A 25,162-nucleotide genomic window follows, 5' to 3' on the forward strand; every position below is an offset into this window, starting at 1 on the left:
GTTCTGAACCAAAAATGGGCCGGCTCCTAAGCATTAGATTCCTGCTTTTTAAACAAAGATAGAAAGAGAACAAAGAAAATTGATAATGAGTAAATTAGAAAGTTACTTAAAATTGTCTGTTCTATCTGAATCATTAAAGAAACAATGTGGGGTTAGTATCCATTTAAGTGTTTTTGTCTTACATTAATCTTGGTAACAGCAATGTACATCTTCAGCACTTTTTTGTTATAGCTACAAGGCTCCCTAATAGACAAGTTCCATCTTTTTTTATAGAATCCTGTTTAATCCTCCCATATCAATCTTGGTTTCACAATTACATAATAACCAGCATGTAAATTTCCACACATTCTTCTGAGTGGTTAAACAAACTTACAAGAGATGTAAGTATTTCTTTAAATGTCCCTATCTTGGTATATATTAATACTATTGTGTTTCCAAAATATGTACCCACTACCTAATTCAATCCAACAACCCCCAATCTATTCCTAACTTGACCCCACAACACTGTTAAACCTTAAGGACACGAAAAACAATTTTCTTTCCTATGGCATGGAGAGTCCTTAAAACATTCCAATTACTAGTGGAATATTCACTCCTGGCCAGCAGGAGGAGGTAAAGAGCACCCCAGCAGAGCTGTTAAGTGTCACTTCCCTTACCCATAACCCCCAGTCATTTTCTTTGCCTCTGTCAAGGGAGGATGTACAAACATGGTGTCTGAAAATATTTAATCCTTTTATGGGTACTTTTCCCTTCAAGCAAGGATTGGGGTTATGCTGTGTCCATGTCAATCTCTTTAGTAAGAGTAATGGTGGCTATTAGCAGTTAGAAAGCGGCAAGGTGGTCTTTGCTTTATTTCTATCATTATTGCTACCCCCTTTGTAGAAAGCCAGGGTTGGTTACTCTGTTCTTTCTTTTTCTACAGGTCCCTGACTGATTTTGAGGAATCTGTCACACCTGATACGCTGTACCTGCCCTGTTGCTGGATCCAGGTAAGTGCATTTGCCTTCTAGGTACTGAGGGCTAGCACTTTAGGGTTAACTCCTCATGCGGATCTTTATTTGGGACTCAATATCTCCTGTGTGTAAGGGGTCATGTTTGTGGGCAGCTCTGCAGGTTATATGTGGACATTGGAGAACATTATGGATTTTTACTTTTTATGTGTAAATCAGCATGATGGGGAGTGAGACAGGCTCAAAGGGTTATCTGATATTGGTACTCCTAGTAAGGAGTTTATGCACTTTATTTTGTCAGCCTTATTGCAGGGAAAACAGCTTTTTTCTGAGGTATTTAGAGGGGAAAGATCGTTACTTGTTATTGTGTAACGATCTCCCTTAGAAATGCGCGCTTTCTCTTGTGGCGCAGTTTCTTCTTCCTTTGTCCGCTCACATTACTCTCCGCTCTTCCGACTTCACTTGAAGAGCGGAGCTCCATCGCCGTGAGTGTTTGCTGTATATCGGCTGTTGATTTGACGATCGGATAGTCTTTTCTCTTGTAAGATGTATCGAGTCCACGGATTCATCCATACTTATGGGATATTCTCCTTCCAAACAGGAAGTGGCAGAGAGAGCACCCACAGCAGAGCTGTCTATATAGCTCCTCGCTTAGCTCTGCCCCCCAGTCATTCTCTCTGCCTGCTTAACTGCTAGGAAGGGCAAAGTGAATGTGGTAACAAAAATGTTAGTTTTTATTTTCCCAAGCAAAAGTTTGTTATTTTAAATGGTACCGGTGTGTACTATTTACTCTCTGGCAGAAAAGGGATGAAGATTTCTGCAAGGAGGATGATGATCTTAGCATTTTGTAACTAAGATCCACTGCTGTTCTCACAAGGGCTGAAGAGTACAGGAAAACTTCAGTTGGGGGAACAGTTTGCAGGCTAAACTGCATTAAGGTATGTTCAGTCTATTTTTTTCTAGACAGACTGTGTTATTTCTAGAAAAGGCTGGCAATATCCCCATGAGGGAAAGGTAAGCTGTATTCAGTAAAAGAGGAATCCAAGCTTGCATAAAGGGCTCATAGTTACTGGTGACTCTAATAGATAGGGACTCTGATAGACTCGGTAGAAATGAAAATATTTCTGACGGAGGTCAGAAAATCAAAACTTTTAATGACTTGCCGAGCTCTTCATTCTATTCCTCGGCCATCATTGGCTCAGTGTATGGAGGTAATCGGACTCATGGTAGCGGCAATGGACATAGTCCCTTATGCCCGCCTTCACCTCAGACCACTGCAACTATGCATGCTCAAACAGTGGAATGGGGATTATGTAGATTTATCTCCTCAACTGCATCTGGACCAAGAGACCAGAGATTCTCTTCTCTGGTGGTTGTCTCAGGACCACCTGTCTCAGGGAATGTTTTTCCGCAGGCCAGAGTGGCTCATAGTAACGACAGATGCCAGCCTGCTAGGCTGGGGTGCAGTCTGGAAATCCCTGAAAGCACAGGGCTTATGGTCTCGGGAGGAATCTCTCCTCCCGATAAACATTCTAGAACTGAGAGCGATATTCAATGCGCTTCAGGCGTGGCCTCAGTTAGCTGCGGCCAAATTCATCAGATTTCAGTCGGACAACATCACGACTGTAGCCTATATCAATCATCAAGGAGGAACATGGAGTTCTCTAGTGATGATAGAGGTAACCAAAATAATCCGATGGGCGGAGGATCACTCTTGCCATCTCTCAGCAATCCATATCCCAGGGGTAGAGAACTGGGAGGCGGATTTCCTAAGTCGTCAGACTTTTCATCCGGGGGAGTGGGAGCTCCATCCGGAGGTGTTTGCCCAGCTGACTCAGCTATGGGGCACACCAGAATTGGATCTGATGGCGTCCCGACAGAACGCCAAACTTCCTTGTCACGGGTCCAGGTCCCGGGATCCCCAGGCGATACTGATAGATGCTCTAGCAGTGCCCTGGTCCTTCAATCTGGCTTATGTATTTCCACCGTTTCTTCTCCTCCCACGTCTGGTTGCCAGAATCAAGCAGGAGAGAGCTTCGGTGATTCTGATAGCGCCTGCGTGGTCACGCAGGACTTGGTATGCAGACCTGGTGGACATGTCATCTGTTCCACCGTGGACTCTGCCAATGAGGCAGGACCTTCTAATCCAAGGTCCGTTCAAGCATCCAAATTTAATTTCTCTGCGTCTGACTGCTTGGAGATTGAACGCCTGATTCTATCAAAGCGTGGTTTCTCTGAGTCGGTTATTGATATCCTGATTCAGGCTAGAAAGCCTGTCACCAGGAAAATCTTTCATAAGATTTGGCGCAAATATCTTTGTTGGTGTGGATCCAAGGGTTACTCATGGAGTAAGATTAGGATTCCTAGAATTTTGTCCTTTCTCCAAGAAGGATTGGAGAAGGGATTATCAGCTAGTTCCTTAAAGGGACAAATATCTGCTTTGTCTATTCTTTTACACAAACGTTTGGCAGATGTTCCAGATGTTCAAGCATTTAGTCAGGCCTTGGTCAGGATCAAGCCTGTATTTAAACCTGTTGCTCCACCATGGAGTCTAAACTTGGTTCTTAAAGTTCTTCAAGGGATTCCGTTTGAACCTATGCATTCCATAGATATTAAGCTTCTATCTTGGAAAGTTTTGTTTTTAGTAGCTATCTCTTCGGCTCAAAGAGTTTCTGAGTTATCTGCTTTACATTGTGACTCACCTTACCTTGTTTTCCATGCAGATAAGGTGGTTTTGCATACTTGGGTTTTGGTATTCCTAATAGGAATATCAATCAGGAGATTGTTGTTCCTTCTCTGTGTCCTAATCCTTCATCAAAGAAGGAACGTCTGTTGCACAATCTTGATGTGGTTCGTGTTTTAAAATTCTACTTACAAGCAACTAAAGATTTCCGTCAAACATCTTCATTGTTTGTTGTTTACTCTAGTAAACGGAGAGGTCAAAAGGCTACGGCTACCTCTCTTTCCTTTTGGCTGAAAAGCATCATCCGTTTGGCTTATGAGACTGCTGGCCAGCAGCCTCCTGAAAGAATTACTGCTTATTCTACTAGAGCAGTGGCTTCCACATGGGCTTTTAAAAATGAGGCTTCTGTTGAACAGATTTGTAAGGCGGCAACTTGGTCTTCGCTTCATACTTTTTCCAAATTTTACAAATTCGATACTTTTGCTTCTTCGGAGGCTATTTTTGGGAGAAAGGTTCTACAAGCAGTGGTGCCTTCCGTTTAAGGTACCTGTCTTGTCCCTCCCTTCATCCGTGTCCTAAAGCTTTGGTATTGGTATCCCATAAGTATGGATGAATCCGTGGACTCGATACATCTTACAAGAGAAAACAGAATTTTATGCTTACCTGATAAATTTCTTTCTCTTGTGATGTATCGAGTCCACGGCCCACCCTGTCTGTTTAAGACAGGTAGTATATTTTTATTTTAAAAACTTCAGTCACCACTGCACCCTATAGTTTCTCCTTTTTCTTCCTAGCCTTCGGTCGAGTGACTGGGGGGCGGAGCTAAGGGAGGAGCTATATAGACAGCTCTGCTGTGGGTGCTCTCTCTGCCACTTCCTGTTGGGAAGGAGAATATCCCATAAGTATGGATGAATCCGTGGACTCGATACATCACAAGAGAAAGAAATTTATCAGGTAAGCATAAATTCTGTTTTTTCAGGAAAGGACAGTTCTCTAACTACTCCCTACGATTATTAGTGGTGCCTCCTGGTCCGGTATGGTAAGACTCCTCCGTTAGTCTGAGGTTATAGAGGTGCCGGTTTGGTTTTATTTAATAGCTGAAAACTCTGCTAATATCTCTGTTTTTGTGCACTGTTATAAAGGAGATGTCTGTTATATTACTGTTGGGGACAATTAGAACAAGCATGGACATAGATCAAGAATCTGCTTCATTTGACAAATGCTTACTTTGTTTGAAGTCTACCATTGCCCCTCATGTGCAATTTTGTTCCTCTTGTTTATCTAAGACCTTAAAGTTTAAAGATAAATTACACCCTTCTGAGCCAAATGTCTCTCAGGATAATGTTGTGCAGGCCATGCCTCAATTATCCCCTCAAACGTCCCAGACTTTTCAAGTTCCACATGCAGTGCCCTGCGGTTCTTCCCAACAACCTCCTGGGGATTTCGCTGTGCAGATAACTTCCGCTGTTTCAGCAGCCTTATCAGCTTTTCCGAAAGTTGCTGTTAAGCGCAAGAGGAAATCTAAAAATATTGATGTTAATAAGGGTTCTGACTCCTCTAAGGCTTTGTTAGTCAGTTTGTCTCAGTTATCTAATGAGGATGATACCTCAGTGGCTTCTGAGGGAGAATTGTCAGATTCTGATACTGTAGTGACCAAGTCTGCAGATTCAGAGGAGATCAATTTCAGATTTAAGTTAGAACACCTCTGTGTACTTTTAAAGGAGGTTCTTGCTACTTTGGAAGAATCCGACTCGTTTGTCGCGGAGAATCCAAAGAGGTCTAGTAAACTTAATAGGATATATGATGTACCCTCATCCGTGGAAGTGTTTCCAGTTCCAGACCATATGGCAGATATCATAACTCAGGAATGGGATAAACCAGGGATTCCTTTTTCCCCGTCCCCCGTTTTTTAAAAAGATGTTTCCTGTTGCTGACTCTATTCGTGACTCGTGGCACACAGTGCCCAAGATAGAGGGAGCTATCTCTACTCTTGCCAAGAGAACTACTATTCCTATTGAAGATAGTTGTTCTTTCAAGGATCCCATGGATAAGAAGCTTGAGGCTTTTTTGAAGAAAATGTACATTCATCAGGGATTACAGTGGCAGCCTGTTGCTAGTATTGCTACAGTTGCGGGGACAGCATATTATTGGTGCAATGACTTATCTAATCTAATCTTAGAAGAGACTACTATAGAGGAGATCCAAGACAGGATCAATGCTGTCAAGCTAGCCAAGACCTCTATTGTGATGCCAACATGCAAGTTCTTAGGCTGGGAGCTAAGATATCTGGTTTCAATGTTTTAGCTCGCAGAACTCTGTGGTTAAAATCTTGGTTTGCGAATGTTACATCCAAGCCCAAACTTTAATCTTTGCTTTATAAGGGTAAAACCTTGTTTGGTTTCCGAAATTACAGTTGGAAAGGGCTCTTTCTTACCTCAGGATAAAAAGAATAGACCTAAGGGTCACCAGAATTCTAATTTTTGTTCCTTTCGTAACTTTAAGGGACAAAAGTTTTCCTCCTACTCTTCCAAGTCGGAACAATCCAAGTTTTCTTGGAGGTCCGGTCAACCTTGGAATAAAGGAAAGCAAGCCAAGAAGCCTTCCGCTGATTCTAAATCAGCATGAAGGGACTGCCCCTGATCCTGTATTGGATCAAGTAGGGGCAGGCTCTGTTTTTTTGGCAGGCTTGGATACGCGATGTCCCACGGTTACTGAATAGGATTCAAATCTTGTCCTCCCAGGGGCAGAGTCCACCTGTCAAGGTTATCTGTGGACCAGATAAAGAGAGAGGCATTCTTAAACTGCATAAAGGACCTATCTTCCCTGGGAGTGATTGTTCCAGCTCCTCCAGAGGAACAAGGTCTAGGATTCTACTCAAATATATTTGTAGTTCCCAAAAAGGAGGGCACTTTCCGTCCCATACTGGACCTAAAGTGTCTCAACCAATTGCTCAGGGTTCCGTCCTTCAAAATGGAGACCATCCATTCCATTCTTCCTTTGGTACAAGAGGGTCAGTTCATGACGACCATAGATCTGAAGGACGTGTATCTTCATGTTCTCATTTACAGGGATCATTACCAGTATCTGAGGTTTGCCTTTCTGGACAAAAATTTCCAGTTTGTTGCCCTTCCTTTTGGCCTTGCTACAGCTCCCAGAATTTTCACATAGGTTCTGGGGGCTCTTCTCTCAGTGGTAAGGTCTGAGGGCATTGCTGTGGCGCCTTATCTGCACGATATCTACGTTCCCACGGGTGGAAAGTGAATTTGGAAAAGAGTTCCCTTGTACCGGATACAAGGATGTGTTTCTTAGGAACAATTATAGATTTCCTGTCCATGAAGACGTCAGAAAATCCAGACTTCATGCTTCTTGCCTTTCTCTCCAGTCTGCTATTCGTCCATCAGTGGCTCAATGCATGGAGGTGATGGTTGCCTCCATGGACATCATTCCTTTTGCTCGGTTCCATCTGAGACCTTTGGAACTATTTTGGCTCTGCAGTGTGATTCCCCTTACCTTATTTTTCATGCTGATAAGGTGGTCCTCCGTATTTAGCTGGGTTTTCTCCCTAAGGTAGTGTCGGATCGCAATATTAATCAGGAAATTGTTGTTCCCTCTTTTTGTCCCAATCCTTCTTCCCAGAAAGAACGTCTTTTTCATAACTTGGATGTTGTGCATGCTCTAAAATTTAACCTTCAGGCAACTAAAGATTTTCGGCAGACTTCTACTCTGTTCGTTGTTTTCTCTGGTAAGCATAGGGGTCAGAAGGCCACTTCTACCACTCTTTCTCTCTGGTTGAGAAGTGTTATCCGTTTAGCTTATGAGACAGCTGGACAACAGCCTCCTGAGAGAATTACGGCTCATTCCACTAGAGCTGTTTCATCTTCCTGGGCTATCAAAAATGAAGCTTCTGTGGAGCAAATTTGCATGGCGGCCACATGGTCCTCTATACATACCTTTTCTAAATTCTACAAATTTGATACTTTTGCCTCGGCTGAGGCTTCTTTTGGGAGAAAATATCCGCCTTACTGAAGCTATCTATCTTACTAACTACTCACATCTCTATAAAAAAGCAATATTGAGCAGGACAAGCATTCTACAATTAACAAATGTATAGCAGCGCGAATCCCTATCCTGTTTATGAGACATTATAAAGAGGGCGTCCGCATGGGAGACAAACTTTGAACAGGAGCTAGACCGGCATTTTGCTATATTGGAGAATGCTTCTTAGACTATATCAACGCTAACTTACATTAGACTGTATAGAGACTATTCTACCAACGAGACAGCATGTAATTACAGATGATTCAACACAGACCACTACCATTTTCTTAAATAAAGATGGCGACCAAGAAAAAATAATCATTGTGAAAAAATTTCCGCTACAGCTAAAGGAGTGGGAACTACACAAAATGGCACAGGATGACAAGTATAATCTTTAGGCACAGAGGCAACCTTGATTGGTCTTACTGTATGGGTCACGCTGAAGGGCCCCAGCGTGGCTACAGGAACAGTATGCGATCTCTGGCTGCCGGACAGGATCAATCTAATACCTCCCGTTATTGGTGCGTCAGCTATGGTTCCTCCCGACACTCAGTCAGTCGTTGACCCCAATATCAATACTACAACACTGGGGCTGAACTTCCTCCTGGCCACAATAACACCGATTGATGGCGAAATTAGGTCACTTTACATTTACAGATACTATATATAGTCAGCATCACCACTCAGCAGAAAGCATACTCCTGCACATCACTTTTGGGAGCTTTTTTCTTGGATCTGGTAATATGGTGACCGCTTTTCAGAACCAAATCTCCCTACAGCACCTAAAATGAAAACCTGAGAATAAGAACTGTCTCATTGCCATCTGGCAAAGGAAACCCAATAATCTTAAAGAGACGCTGATTAGGCCGCAAAGACTTAGGGGGTGACTATATGCAAAAGAATGAGAGTAAAAATGGCAGTTTTCCTCCTGATAGTTGGAACTACTGCTTATGTTACCAAGTTGTTATTTGATGCTTTGAAACGTTATGTTCCAATTTTAGATGTTTATAATATGTTTTCCAAGATGTTTATGTCAGGGTTTTTTCTCTGCTTTGTTTGCCATGTGCTGCTGGCAGCCATTTTACTCACCTCTCTTGCTGACTCTGGTGCTTACTGTGTGATGCTGCTCATTTCCTGCACTTCCTTTTATGGCCAGACTGGTGTACATCATCCGTGTGAGACAGGATGCAGTCTCAGAATTGTGATGTCATCACTTATTATTTAAAGGGCCTCTGTTCAGTATGCTTTGCCCTTGCGTTGTCTCAGACCTATGATATTATTATTAATAAAGGTGTGATTATTTTTGCACTTCTTGTCTGAGTTTGATTCCTGGCATCCTGAAATTATGCAAGGGTCATGAATCCTGATGGTGATAATAATCCACCTTTACCTGCCATAATTTCCAGGATGGATGAACAGGATCACAGCTTGGATCAATTTGCACTAGCCCTGCAAACCCTGCTGACTCGTACTGCACATTTGGACCAAAGTGTCCCGCAAGTTATGGCTGCTCCTGTTTCCACTGCTGCACCTAGTCCTACCAGGAGCATGTCCGGTTCTGCACCTCTACCTCAGCGATATGAAGGCGATCCTAATCAGTGCAGAGGTTTTTTGAACCAGGTGGGCATTTACTTTGAGATGTTACCTCAGGCGTTTCCATCTGACAGAGCTAAGGTGGGATTTCTCATCTTGTTACTCTCTGACACAGCTCTTGCCTGGGCTAATCCCTTGTGGGAGACTAATAAACCTGTGATTTCAAATTACCCTGAATTTGTGGCCTCCTTTCAAAGGGTATTTGATGTTCCGGCTCGTTCCTCCTCTGCTGCTAAACGACTCATGTCCATTCAGCAAGGTACAAGATCTGTTGCTCAGTATGCCATTGAGTTTCGTACGCTTGCCGCAGAGGTAGGTTGGAACAATGAAGCCCTTGTTGCCGCCTTCTTTCATGGGCTCTCTGATGAGATTAAAGACTAAGTTGATGCCAGAGATTTACCAGAGGATCTCGAGGTGTCTTTTTTGATCCTAATTGACATCAGACTCAGAGAGAGGCCCTCTTTCAAGGAGCGCTTGCAGAGGCCTCCTTTTCCGTTGTATCCTACGTGTTCATTCCCACCCATAGCCTGATGAAACAGCACTGAGTAGGCTGAGAAACTAGTTGCTGTGTTAATAAAGACTTTTTATACTTTTATACACTTGCTATTGTGTGCATTTTTTTCACCTCCTGTGATAAATTATATCGTTGATCCTGGTTCCTGTTGAGGATTGCTGTTTTAAGTCTACTGGGCGACGTTTTGGCTCCAGTTTGCTGAGATTGCACCTGCAGGTGCCCACCATCTTGCACATATACATTGGATTGTCAGAGGATTCCTGACTGTCTCTGCGCTTTGGATACAGTGTGCTGAACCACTGAGTAGTGTCAGTCTGCTCTACTAGCACCAGTGGGGTGCTTTATGTTTGTGAGTATTCACATTCTCATATTGCTGCTCATTTTACCTGTACTGGCGATATTAGGCCATGGTGGCGCCTCTGTTTTTTATTCCTTTTCTATTGTATCCTACGTGTTCATTCCCACCCATGCCTCCCTCTCCTCCCATGCCTCCTGGTCCCGAGTCACCAGGTACTGCTGAGCCGATGCAGTTGGGATTCACGTGTCTCTCCGCGGCGGAGAGGGCCTTTAAGGAGGAGTAAGGGGTTCTGCCTCTATTGTGGGTTACAGGGCCACCTTTTGAAGTCTTGTCCTACACGGCAGGGAAACGCTCACACAGGACCTTAGGTGGTTTATCCTCGTCCCCGGAACCGCTAAAGGAGAAACCTTTGGTCACAGTTGTCCTTTCCTGGGTGGACTCCTCCATAGTCATCCAGGCTCTTGTTGACTCCGGTGCAGCGGGCTATATAATTGACAGTGCTTTTGTATCAAAGCACTCCATTCCTGTTTTGCCTCGGTCCGTTCCGCTTGCTATTAAGGCCATTGATGGCAGACCCCTTCAGCCCGCACTCGTTACTCACGAAACTGCTCCGTTATCCATGGCTGTTGGGGCTCTCCATTTTGAAACCCTCCAGTTCCAGGTGATAAACTCTCCGCATTTTCCGGTTGTTCTGGGTTATCCCTGGCTCCAAAAGCACAATCCCAGTCTCGACTGGCGCAGGTCCGAAATTTTGTCGTGGTCTCCACAATGTATTTCCACTTGTTTTCGGAAACCAGTTAAAGTCTTGTGCACTTCTTCGGTATCTCAATTGCCAGAGGAGTAACAAGAGTTTCTAGATGTTTTTGACAAGGTGCGTGCCGGTACGTTGCCTCCTCACCGGTCTTATGATTGTGCCATAGACCTGCAACCCGGAGCCATTCTTCCTCGGGCCGGGTTTACCCTCTGCCTGTTGCGGAGAATTGTGCTATGGAGTAGTATGTTGCCGATGTTCTGTCGCGGGGGATCATCCTCAAATATTGCTCTCCTGCAGGGGCTGGCTTCTTCTTTGTGAAGAAAAAGGATGGCGAGTTAAGACTATGCATCGATTATAGGGGTCTTAATCGTCTTACCATTAAGAATGTTTACCCTATTCTGCTCATTACGGAACTGTTTGACCGCCTCAAGGGAGCTACGGTCTTTACTAAACTTGATTTGAGACGAGCGTACAATCTCATTAGGATCAAGGAGGGCCACGAATCGAAAACAGCATTTAACACCAGGAGTGGGCATTATGAGTATCTTGTAATGCCCTTTGGCCTATGTAATGCTCCTGCTGTTTTCCAGGAATTTATTAATGATGTCCTATGAGATATGTTGCAACAGTGTGTTGTGGTGTACTTAGACGACATCCTCATACACTCACCCACACTTGAGGCTCATCGTTCTGATGTTACACGGGTTCTTCAGAGACTACATGAGAACGGCCTGTTTTGTAAACTCGAAAAAATGTGAGTTCCATCAGACTCAAGTAACCTTCCTAGGTTATGTTATCTCCGTTGCAGGGTTCTCCATGGATCCTGACAAGTTATCTGCAGTTCTGCAGTGGCCTCGCCCAGTTGGTCTTCGGTCTATTCAACGTTTTTTGGGGTTCGCCAATTACTATAGAAAGTTTATTAAAAACTTTTCTTCCTTGGTCAAACCTATCACAGACATGACCTGTAAAGAGAATGATCCACTCCATTGGTCACCTACTGCCATTAAGGCCTTTGATAGTTTTAAGACTGCCTTTGCTGCCGCTCCAGTTCTGGCTCATCCTAACCCTGTCCTGCCTTTCGTTCTTGAGGTTGATGCGTCTGAGACTGGAGTAGGTGCCCTCTTGTCTCAACGTCCTACGCCTGACGGTTCCTTGCATCTGTGTGGTTTCTTCTCTAAGAAATTGTCTCCAGCGGAGTGCAATTATGAAATTGGCGACAGGGAATTACTGGCCATAATTTTGGCACTCAAGGAATGGAGGCATCTTCTCGAGGGTACTAGCATGCCAGTGCTCATTCTTACTGACCACAAGAATTTAACTTCTCTATCTGAAGCAAAATGTTTGTCGCCCCGACAGGCCAGATGGGTGCTATTTTTGTCTCGGTTTAATTATGTGGTCTCCTACCTGCCTGGTAGTAAGAATGTTAGGGCTGATGCCCTCTCTCGACAATTTTCGCCTCTGCCAAGGAGGCGTCTGTACCCACTCCAGTTATACCTCCTGACCATATTTTGGCTACCATACGTACTAATTTGACTTCTCCCTTGGGAGGAGATCCTGGCTGCACAAACCAATGCACCTCCTGAGAAACCTAGTGGTAAGTGTTTTGTTCCTGAGAATCTTCGAACTAAACTTTTGCACACTTACCACTATCCTAAAGCCGCAGGTCACCCAGGCAAGAACCAAATGATTTGGTCTCTCACTCGACAATTCTGGTGGCCAGGTCTTCGTTCTGATGTTGCTGCGTATGTTGCCTCCTGCTCACTTTGTGCACAGAATAAGACTCCTCAACGTCTTCCTGTGGGTCTTCTTCAACCTATTGCTAATGCTGAGCGTCCTTGGACACATCTTTCCATGGACTTCATTGTCGAGCTCCCTGTTTCTGATGGCAATACTGTTATCCTTATAGTGGTTGACCGTTTTTCTAAAATGTCACATTGCATTCCCTTGAAGAAGTTGCCTACTTCTCAGGAGCTTGCTTCAATTTTTGCCCAGGAGCTCTTCCGTTTACATGGGTTACCCAAGGAGATAGTGTCGGATAGGGGTAGCCAGTTTGTCTTTTGGCGTTCCTTTTGTGCTCAAATGGGGATCCAGCTTTCCTTTTCCTCGGCATATCATCCTCAATCCAATGGGGCTGTGGAACGGTCTAATCAAGTTCTGGAACAGTTCCTCCGTTGCTATGTCTCAGATCACCACAATAATTGGTCTGAACTGTTACCTAGTGCTATTAATGCTTCCTCCAAGTTATCCCCGTGCATGGCGAATTATGAGTTTCAACCATCCTTGTTGCCCGATTCTTTCATGTCTCAGAGTATTCCGGCTTTGAAGGAGCATCTCCGGTAACTCCGTTCCACGTGGGTGCAGATTCAGGATTGCCTTTATCGTTCTATGCAGCGCCAAACGTTCCAGGCTGATCGTAGGCGTCTGCCCGCACCTTCCTACCAGGTTGGTGAGAGAGTTTGGCTGTCCTCCCGCAACTTGAACCTTTGTGTGCCTTCCAATAAACTGGCTCCCCGTTATGTTGGTCCTTTTCGAATACTCCAACGGGTCAATCCTGTGGCCTATGCTCTTGACCTTCCTCCTGCAATGCGCATCTCCAATGTTTTTCATGTCTCCCTCTTGAAACCATTGGTTTGTAATCGGTTTACCACTGTGTTGCCTTGTCCCCGTCCTATCTTTGTTGACAACCATGAGGAGTATGAGGTCATCAGCATTATTGACTCTCGTATGTCCAGGGGCCGCGTACAGTATTTGGTTCACTGGAGGGGCTACGGTCCGGAGGAGCGTTCATAGGTTCCCTCCTCTGATGTTCATGCTTCCGCCCTCCTCCGTGCCTTCCATGCCCGTTTCCCCAATAAGCCTTTTGTCCTCCCGCAGGGGAGGGGTCGTTGAGGAGAGGGTACTGTCAGGGTTTTTTCCCTGCTTTGTTTGCCATGTGCTGCTGGCAGCCATTTTACTCACCTCTCTTGCTGACTCTGGTGCATACTGGGTGATGCTGCTCATTTTCTGCACTTCCTTTTTTGGCTAGACTGGTGTACATCATCCGTGTGAGACAGGATGCAGTCTCAGAATTGTGATGTCATCACTTATTATTTAAAGGGCCTCTGTTCAGTATGCTTTGCTCTTGCGTTGTCTCAGAACTGTTTGTGAGAGCTCCTGTGTATTACCTGGCTGTCTCACGTCCCTCCTGGTTCCTGATCCCTGGCTTGTTCCTGACGCTGCTGTTCTCCTTGTTCCTGACTCGGCTCGTCTGACTATTCGCTTTGGCTCCTGACTTGGCTCGTCTGACTACCAGCTCTGGTTTTGATTCCTGGCTTGTTGTTTGACTTGTGGACTTTTTATTATTTTTTGCTATTAATAAAGGTGTGATTATTTTTGCACTTCTTGTCTGTCTGATTCCTGGCATCCTGACAGTTTACCTGACATTTATTCATTCAATGGACAGGTAGTTGTTACTATTCTATCTCTAGCTCGGCACATGTTTATTTTTATACTATGCACTGCAATTATCTACCTGATTTTCTAGCATATGCCTGCATTTTAGGTACTATTATGATATTTAGAAGTACAAATCTGATATTTACATGTCTGAATGCGATGTAGTCAGTGCTGCTTTATTTTAGCTATACCGAAGCACATTCTTACAATATACACAGTATTTACTTGCAGTATGGTGCTAACATAATATAAAGGCTCACTTCATCCCTCATTAGACTACATTTCCCACATGTCTTATTGGCCACCACTTGATTTGTATATAATAACCTGTAATATAGCGACCAATAAATCAGCATGGTACTGATCTTATATGCATATAATATGTTTGCAAATGACTGCACTGTAGTGGTAATGTATCAGATCCCATACCAAACACACTGTTACCATCTTTATACCTGGCTAACTGACAGGCTACCATAATTTTTTCCTGAATATACAGCTATGCATAATTTGGATTGCTTCTGAGCGGCCGGCGACCGAGACCGCTATGGAGACAAAAAGGAAAGCTTGTTAATCATAAAGTTACATATACCTTATCGAAAATCCTGTTCATGGCAAAATAATACTCTTATTTCTCATATATACTATGCATATATATATATATATATATATATATATATATATATACACACTTTCCAGGTGTAAATGTGCTCACAATAATTTAGCATTGAAGTTTATATTTACTTGGTTAAAAAATACTCTTAAAGAGGCAGTTTTCTTATTCCCTAATTTTAATTACCACGCTCTCCTTTGACAGCAATCAGCAATGAGTTTAGCTAAGGCCTCTAGTTAGGTTAACTAGAATTGTTTATGTTGATGTGTATTTTGCTTTGTTTTATCAAAAAAAGAGGACAGACCAATAACTAATGCATATACGTCTCTTCCATAGTGATTGTTTATTTGCTAAATGTACATTCTTGTGTATGCTTGATTTTTGTAACATGCAATTCCTCAATAAAAATAGTAAATATTAAAAAAAAAAGAAGTAAATCTGTAACTACTGTGATGTGGCAGCTAATATTGTCACTGTATTGTAACAGACAGTGATCTTTATTATTTCCTATGGACGGCACATTGTCACTTATTAGGACAGAGAGGGTCAGCCCACTTTTTTTTATAAAATATCACTAGATGTATGAGTTGCAAGACTGGCGAGACAAAAAAAAGACATTTCTCATGGGTCTGATGAACTTTTTATCATTGAGCTCATAGACAGTTTAAAAACAGTTGCAATATAATTATTTTGCAGTTGTAATATGGAAGTGAAAGTTAATGGGAAGTACAGTTTCTTGTGAGCTGACAGTATGGTGGTTTGGCTATTTTTGTTTGCATCAGGACTGCATTTTCACAGCCGTTTGAGTAAGCGGTGTTGCTATTTCCTATTTACTTCTTTTTATAAATAATTGTATCAAGGTTGGGATCTAGTCTGTCCTACAGCATTTAGCATACTGCTTTAATAAGCTTACATTCTTTACAGAGGCTGTGGGCCAGAAAAAGACCATGTGCATCTTCAGCTTCACCACCTTCCACCTCAGCAGTTGGCTACCCGCCTACCAGGCATCTCTGAAACAGCCATGATTTTTGCTGGGGTTGAGGTCACGAAGGAACCGATACCCGTCTTACCAACTGTCCACTATAACATGGGTGGTATTCCAACTAATTATAAAGGACAGGTAACTACTATAAATGCAGTTTCCCAAAAAATAATATTCTATGACTGTTTAAAGGGGCACTTAATGTGTAATATTTCTGGTACATTGATGATACCTAGTGTGAAGAAAAGTAAAATAAGTTTAGTTTTGCTTCCCTGTGAGAGAGTGTTTCCATTCCTAGCTAGCCAGCTCTCTCATTAAGACATTTTATATTTTTACTTTAGTGTTGGTTGACGGTGCAATCATATGCCTTATTACTTGCTTCAAAGAAAATAAGCATTTTTGCTTTATTTGTCTGTCATCTGTCAGGTGCATTTACCATCTGGCAGAAGGCAGAACAGCTGAAGCAGAGACGTGAGAACGTTCTCTGCTTAGTTTTAATGGTGCAGGCATATATGGTCAACCAACACTAGAGTCCTCCTAAGAAATAAAAGGGTAAAGTGTTTAGTAGGTTGAATTACCTTCTAATTTTATTGGTCATCTATGTATGCACTAGTTTATTGGTCAACTATTTATGCACTAGTTAAACACATTTCAACTATTTTTTGTGCACAACTGGTACACGGAATAGACTAGCTGAAAAGGACAGCTTCCACAGATTGCCACTATTCCTGGACAAATCATTCTGGAATTATTAACGGTAGAGAAGTTAAAGATTTCTTGCATTGTACTCGCAAGCTGTTTCAAAAGCTTAAAAAAATTAAGCCCCTGATACATATATTTTACACATAAAATATGTTTCCATTATATTGTAACTTTAAAAATAAAAATATAATTTTAGTAAGGGTCTATTATTTATATATATATATATATATATATATATATATATATATATATATATATATATATATATATATATATATATATATATATATATATATATATATATATATATATATATTTCTCCAACATTGGTGTGTCCGGTCCACGGCGTCATCCTTACTTGTGGGATATTCTCTTCCCCAACAGGAAATGGCAAAGAGTCCCAGCAAAGCTGGTCACATGATCCCTCCTAGGCTCCGCCCACCCCAGTCATTCTCTTTGCCGTTGCACAGGCAACATCTCCACGGAGATGGTTAAGAGTTTTTTGGTGTTTAAATGTAGTTTTATTCTTCTATCAAGTGTTTGTTATTTTAAAATAGTGCTGGTATGTACTATTTACTCTGAAACAGAAAAGGATGAAGATTTCTGTTTGTAAGAGGAAGATGATTTTAGCAGACAGTAACTAAAATCGATTGCTGTTTCCACACAGGACTGTTGAGATGAAGTAACTTCAGTTGGGGGAAACAGTTAGCAGTCTTTTCTGCTTAAGGTATGACTAGCCATATTTCTAACAAGACCATGTAATGCTGGAAGGCTGTCATTTCCCCTCATGGGGACCGGTAAGCCATTTTCTTAGTTAAACATAAAAGAATAAAGGGCTTCAAAAAGGGCTTAAAAACTGGTAGACATTTTTCTGGGCTAAAACAATTGTTTTACTAGGCATATTATGCAGATTCTAACTAATTATTGGTATTATAATCTTGGGGAATGTTTAGAAAAACGGCAGGCACTGTGTTGGACACCTTTTTCAGATGGGGGCCTTTCTAGTTATAGACAGAGCCTCATTCTGGGACTGTATAGGGGTTAAATGTAAAAACGGCTCCGGTTCCGTTAATTTAAGGGTTAAAGCTCTGAAATTTGGTGTGCAATACTTTTAATGCTTTAAGACACTGTGGTGAAATTTTGGTGAATTTTGAACAATTCCTTCATACTTTTTCACATATTCAGTAATAAAGTGTTTTCAGTTTGAAATTTAAAGTGACAGTAACGGTTTTATTTTAAAACGTTTTTTGTGCTTTCTTGACAAGTTTAAGCCTGTTTAACATGTCTGTACCATCAGATAAGCTATGTTCTATATGTATGAAAGCCAATGTGTCTCCCCATTTAAATTTATGTGATGATTGTGCCATAGTGTCCAAACAAAGTAAGGACAGTAATGCAACAGATAATGATATTGCCCAAGATGATTCCTCAAATGAGGGGAGTAAACATGATACTACATCATCCCCTACTGTGTCTACACCAGTTATGCCCACACAGGAGGCCCCTAGTACATCTAGTGCGCCAATACTTATTACCATGCAACAATTAACGGCTGTAATGGATAACTCCATAGCAAATCTTTTATCCAAAATGCCTACTTATCAGAGAGTGTTTTAAACACTGAAGAGCAAGAGGACGCTGATGATAACTGTTCTGACATACCCTCACACCAATCTCAAGGGGCCATGAGGGAGGTTTTGTCTGATGGAGAAATTTCAGATTCAGGAAAAATTTCTCATCAAGCTGAACCTGATGTTGTGACATTTAAATTTAAATTAGAACATCTCCGCGCACTGCTTAAGGAGGTGTTATCTACTCTGGATGATTGTGACAATTTGGTCATTCCAGAGAAATTATGTAAGATGGACAAGTTCCTAGAAGTTCCGGTGCCCCCCGACGCTTTTCCTATACCCAAGCGGGTGGCGGACATAGTAAATAAAGAGTGGGAAAGGCCCGGCATACCTTTTGTTCCCCCCCCTATATTTAAGAAATTATTTCCTATAGTCGACCCCAGAAAGGACTTATGGCAGACAGTCCCAAAGGTCGAGGGGGCGGTTTCTACTCTAAACAAACGCACTACTATTCCTATCGAAGATAGTTGTGCTTTCAAAGATCCTATGGATAAGAAATTAGAGGGTTTGCTTAAAAAGATTTTTGTACAGCAAGGTTACCTTCTACAACCAATTTCATGCATTGTTCCTGTCACTACGGCAGCGTGTTTCTGGTTCGAGGAACTAGAAAAATCGCTCAGTAAAGAATCTTCGTATGAGGAGGTTATGGACAGAGTTCAAGCACTTAAATTGGCTAACTCTTTTGTTTTAGATGCCGCTTTGCAATTAGCTAGATTAGCGGCGAAAAATTCAGGGTTTGCTGTCGTGGCGCGCAGAGTGCTTTGGCTAAAGTCTTGGTCAGCGGATGTGTCTTCCAAGACAAAATTGCTTAACATTCCTTTCAAGGGTAAAACATTATTTGGACCTGATTTGAAAGAGATTATTTCAGACATCACTGGGGGAAAGGGCCATGCCCTCCCACAGGATAGGTCTTTTAAGGCTAATAATAAGCCTAATTTTCGTCCCTTTCGCAGAAACGGACCAGTCTCTAATTCTGTATCCTCTAAGCAAGAGGGTAATACTTCACAACCCAAACCAGCCTGGAAACCAATGCAAGGCTGGAACAAGGGTAAGCAGGCCAAGAAGCCTACCACTGCTACCAAAACAGCATGAAGGGATAGCCCCCGATCCGGGACCAGATCTAGTGGGGGGCAGACATTCTCTCTTTGCTCAGGCTTGGGCAAGAGATGTTCAGGATCCTTGGGCGCTAGAAATAGTTTCTCAAGGTTATCTCCTGGAATTCAAGGAACTACCCCCAAGGGGAAGGTTCCACAGGTCTCAATTATCTTCAAACCAAATAAAGAGACAGGCATTCTTACATTGTGTAGAAGACCTGTTAAAGATGGGAGTGATACATCCAGTTCCAATAAGAGAACAAGGAATGGGATTTTATTCCAATCTGTTCATAGTTCCCAAAAAAGAGGGAACATTCAGACCAATTTTGGATCTAAAGATCCTAAACAAATTTCTCAGGGTACCATCGTTCAAAATGGAAACTATTCGAACGATCCTACCTACTATCCAGGAAAATCAATTTATGACTACCGTGGATTTAAAGGATGCGTACCTACATATTCCTATCCACAAGGAACATCATCAGTTCCTAAGGTTCGCTTTTCTGGACAAGCATTACCAGTTTGTGGCACTTCCATTTGGATTAGCCACTGCTCCAAGGATTTTCACAAAGGTACTAGGGTCCCTTCTAGCGGTTCTAAGACCAAGGGGCATTGCAGTAGTACCTTACTTGGATGACATCCTGATTCAAGCGTCGTCCCTGTCAAAAGCAAAGGCTCATACGGACATCGTCCTAGCCTTTCTCAGATCTCACGGATGGAAGGTGAACAAAGAAAAAAGTTCTCTGTCCCCGTCAACAAGAGTTCCCTTCTTGGGAACAATAATAGATTCCTTAGAAATGAGGATTTTTCTGACAGAGGTCAGAAAATCAAAACTTCTAAGCTCTTGTCAAGTACTTCATTCTGTTCCTCGTCCTTCCATAGCGCAGTGCATGGAAGTAATAGGATTGATGGTTGCAACAATGGACATAGTTCCTTTTGCACGAATTCATCTAAGACCATTACAACTGTGCATGCTCAGACAGTGGAATGGGGATTATACAGACTTGTCTCCGACGATTCAAGTAGATCAAAAGACCAGAGATTCACTCCGTTGGTGGCTGACCCTGGACAATCTGTCACAGGGAATGAGCTTCCGCAGACCAGAGTGGGTCATTGTCACGACCGACGCCAGCCTAGTGGGCTGGGGCGCGGTCTGGGAATCCCTGAAAGCTCAGGGTCTATGGTCTCGGGAAGAGTCTCTTCTCCCGATAAACATTCTGGAACTGAGAGCGATATTCAATGCTCTCAGAGCTTGGCCTCAACTAGCAAAGGCAAAATTCATAAGGTTTCAGTCAGACAACATGACGACCGTTGCATATATCAATCATCAGGGGGGAACAAGGACTTCCCTGGCTATGAAAGAAGTGACCAAGATAATTCAATGGGCGGAGGATCACTCCTGCCACTTGTCTGCGATCCACATCCCAGGAGTGGAAAATTGGGAAGCGGATTTTCTGAGTCGTCAGACATTCCATCCGGGGGAGTGGGAACTCCATCCGGAAATCTTTGCCCAAATAACTCAATTATGGGGCATTCCAGACATGGATCTGATGGCGTCTCATCAGAACTTCAAGGTTCCTTGCTACGGGTCCAGATCCAGGGATCCCAAGGCGACCCTAGTAGATGCACTAGTAGCACCTTGGACCTTCAACCTAGCTTATGTATTCCCACCGTTTCCTCTCATCCCCAGGCTGGTAGCCAGGATCAATCAGGAGAGGGCCTCGGTGATCTTGATAGCTCCTGCGTGGCCACGCAGGACTTGGTATGCAGACCTGGTGAATATGTCATCGGCTCCACCATGGAAGCTACCTTTGAGACAGGACCTTCTTGTTCAGGGTCCATTCGAACATCCGAATCTGGTTTCCCTCCAACTGACGGCTTGGAGATTGAACGCTTGATTTTATCAAAGCGTGGGTTTTCAGATTCTGTAATAGATACTCTGATTCAGGCTAGAAAGCCTGTAACTAGAAAAATTTACCATAAAATATGGAAAAAATATATCTGTTGGTGTGAATCTAAAGGATTCCCATGGAACAAGATAAAAATTCCTAAGATTCTATCCTTTCCACAAGAAGGTTTGGAGAAAGGATTATCTGCAAGTTCTCTGAAGGGACAGATCTCTGCTTTATCTGTTTTACTTCACAAAAGACTGGCAGCTGTGCCAGATGTTCAAGCATTTGTTCAGGCTCTGGTTAGGATCAAGCCAGTTTACAGACCTTTGACTCCTCCCTGGAGTCTAAATCTAGTTCTTTCAGTTCTTCAAGGGGTTCCGTTTGAACCCTTACATTCCGTAGATATTAAGTTATTATCTTGGAAAGTTTTGTTTTTGGTTGCAATTTCTTCTGCTAGAAGAGTTTCAGAGTTATCTGCTCTGCAGTGTTCTCCGCCCTATCTGGTGTTCCATGCAGATAAGGTGGTTTTGCGTACTAAGCCTGGTTTTCTTCCGAAAGTTGTTTCCAACAAAAATATTAACCAGGAGATAGTTGTACCTTCTTTGTGTCCGAATCCAGTTTCAAAGAAGGAACGTTTGTTACACAATTTGGACGTAGTCCGTGCTCTAAAATTCTATTTAGAGGCTACTAAAGATTTCAGACAAACATCTTCCTTGTTTGTTGTTTATTCTGGTAAAAGGAGAGGTCAAAAAGCGACTTCTACCTCTCTTTCCTTTTGGCTTAAAAGCATTATCCGATTGGCTTATGAGACTGCCGGACGGCAGCCTCCTGAAAGAATCACAGCTCACTCCACTAGGGCTGTGGCTTCCACATGGGCCTTCAAGAACGAGGCTTCTGTTGACCAGATATGTAAGGCAGCGACTTGGTCTTCACTGCACACTTTTGCCAAATTTTACAAATTTGATACTTTTGCTTCTTCGGAGGCTATTTTTGGGAGAAAGGTTTTGCAAGCCGTGGTGCCTTCCATTTAGGTGACCTGATTTGCTCCCTCCCTTCATCCGTGTCCTAAAGCTTTGGTATTGGTTCCCACAAGTAAGGATGACGCCGTGGACCGGACACACCAATGTTGGAGAAAACAGAATTTATGCTTACCTGATAAATTACTTTCTCCAACGGTGTGTCCGGTCCACGGCCCGCCCTGGTTTTTTAATCAGGTCTGATGAATTATTTTCTCTAACTACAGTCACCACGGTATCATATGGTTTCTCCTATATATATTTCCTCCTGTCCGTCGGTCGAATGACTGGGGTGGGCGGAGCCTAGGAGGGATCATGTGACCAGCTTTGCTGGGACTCTTTGCCATTTCCTGTTGGGGAAGAGAATATCCCACAAGTAAGGATGACGCCGTGGACCGGACACACCGTTGGAGAAAGTAATTTATCAGGTAAGCATAAATTCTGTTATTTGCTTGTTTTAGGCACTTATCCATGTAAATGGTGAAGACAAAGTGGTACCAGGGCTGTATGTATGCGGTGAGGCTGCGTCAACTTCTGTCCATGGTGCTAACAGGCTGGGTGCAAACTCTCTTCTGGATTTGGTGGTCTTTGGTCGTGCATGTGCTCTTACCATTGCAGAGCTACATAAACCTGGTAAGTATTTATTGGTATACACAAGAATTGACTGGCAAGAAGTACCCATGTAGAAGAATAGGGTACCTTACTGGCCCCTAATTCTTATGTTAGTAAGTGCAGCAATAAAGTACGCTAATTTGTGGTTGGACAGATCTGGCAGCAATTGCACTTCCATCTTTAACCATGGGTCTAACTCCTTCGTGAGGGGTTAAATGCACAGTTACCAGGGAACATTAATGTGATAATAAAATGCTCTTGGGTCAATCCATCTCAAGTGGTCCAATAATTATCAAGTTGGTTGCTTGATAGTTTTAATTCTCCTAATTTTAGTTAATGATTACCTCTATGTATTGGTATTGAAAAACCACCAGTTTTTAAATTTTATTTCACTTGGTTTAACCACTGTGGCTATCTTTGTGTGAATGACAAATTTTGGTTATACAGATGTTTATGGAAACCTCAACATCTCAGCTCATGATGGTTCTAGTTCCTTGGAACAACAACTGGGGTCTAGAGTACATGTCAAGGTTTGTGTAAATATTTATGTTTAAATAATTTTTATTAAATTATAAATGTGTCAGTTTACATCAACTTGTAAGTAAAATACAAAACATATAAGACATTTCCATACATATTTGCCAGTAGGAGTCTAGGACAAAATCTATATTCGTACCTCTTCATCATAGTGAGATAGAGGCTATCATTTATACATAACTCCAAATGTCCTAGTTCAATCATAGATTGTAGAATTATTAACAAAATGACTAAAGCGTAATGTATGTCAACACAATTTTAAGAAAAAAGGGGGGGGGAAAGGGGGGAAAAAAAGAGAACAAAAGAGAGATGAAAAAAGGGGGGAGAAGATGTCGTCTCGCCGGGTTGTCGGGTCACCTCATCAGAAGATATCCTTGGGATCACAGCAAAAGTGTTATATTCAGGAATCGTATATTGTCTACTATATTAAAAGTTTGGTCAATGCGGTGGGAAAGCATCATTACCTAGAGGTCCATAACTGTAGATTAATTATCATGTAGCATCCAATAAAACCATACTTTCTAAAAGTTTTCTGTAGTGTTTTGTAGCCAAGTCCCTTGTTCTGACATTTTATAAATAAATGTTATTCTACCTATTATTTCTTCCGATGTGAGAGCTCTTTCCTTCCAATATCTTGCAATACATATTCTTGTAGATGTACAAGTGAGTCTGATGAATTGATTAATGTGGGTATTAAACTTAGGGATCTTTTCATGCAGTAATGCTTGTGAAGCAGTCAATTTTAATGTTTCATCTAAAAGTCTACTTAAGAAATTTGACAATCTATTCCAGATCCTAGTTATGTACGGGCAATCCCACCACATGTGTAGATAGGTGCTCTCCGAGCCACAACCTCTGTAGCAGAGCCTTGAGTTGGGGTTTGTTGCATCGGAGGTAATAATTGGTGTAAGGTACCATCTGAAAGTTGTTTTAATTGTGTTTTCCCTTATGTCTGCACTAATTAGTACTCTATGTAAGTGGAAAAAAATATTGTTCCATTTTTTGGAGTTGTGTTCCATCCTCAAGTCTCTCTCTTATCTGGTTAGCAGGTTAGATTTGTCTCTACCATTATTGCTATGTATAACTGAGTAATAGTTTTCTTGGGTCTGGTTTTGGAGCTACAGTTTGTGTAAATATTTAAACATTTAGAAACATTTATATATATTTTTTTTAAAACAACTTTATTTAAAGTATTGAAAATATAAACCTCCTTTTTTAACATTCTCGTTTCCTCTTTCATAATACAAGATTACAAGAATATCATTAGAATGCATACATGCTAAAAACGTTGGTACTTGTGACAAATCATAAACGCTATAAATCTGGAGATTAGTTGTTTGGATCAGGCTATGACTGAGAAAAAAAGGGGGAGGGGGGGGGATAAGAAAATGTTATCAACCAGCACCTGATCCAAGAATAGTAGAGGTGGGATTTTTTTGTGAATCTCAGTTTGAGGTTTGTGTCTGGGGCCCAGCTCTCCGCTCCCTCTGATTGGATTCCACATATAGAGCTCAATTTATCAGGCAATGGCGGACAGGGGAGTACATATGCACCCCTATCCGCCGCAGCTCGCCTCTGGTGGGCTGAATTCCGCTGCCGAAATTCAGCAATGCACAAGAGCTACTTTGGGCTCTTGTGCAATGCCGTCCCCTGCCCGCTCACAGCCTTTCACACGCGGGCAGGAGCTGTCAATCTCCCCGGACAGAGGAGACCGGGGAGATTCACATTCTCCACCTAAGAGGTGAAGAAGAGGTTAGGAAAGCAGTGGTCTGATGACCGATGCTTGATAAATACGTAGGGGGATAAATCGACCCCTAA

The 25,162-nt window shown here is 42.4% G+C and overlaps 1 protein-coding gene across 1 annotated transcript in view; it reads left to right on the forward strand.

Annotated features, from left to right (window-relative positions):
• The window catches only part of LOC128644497 (succinate dehydrogenase [ubiquinone] flavoprotein subunit, mitochondrial), a gene marked incomplete at its 3' end in the record, with an annotated part of 402,567 nt that overhangs the window by 248,074 nt on the left and 129,331 nt on the right, over positions 1-25,162 (forward strand). The window contains exons 9-10 of the mRNA XM_053697078.1: positions 15,803-15,998; positions 22,657-22,828. Coding sequence (XP_053553053.1) covers positions 15,803-15,998; positions 22,657-22,828 — 368 coding nt within the window. The remainder of the gene's footprint in view (positions 1-15,802; positions 15,999-22,656; positions 22,829-25,162) is intronic.

This window comes from Bombina bombina, unplaced genomic scaffold (genome assembly GCF_027579735.1).
Source record: "Bombina bombina isolate aBomBom1 unplaced genomic scaffold, aBomBom1.pri scaffold_463, whole genome shotgun sequence".
NCBI lineage: Eukaryota > Metazoa > Chordata > Amphibia > Anura > Bombinatoridae > Bombina > Bombina bombina.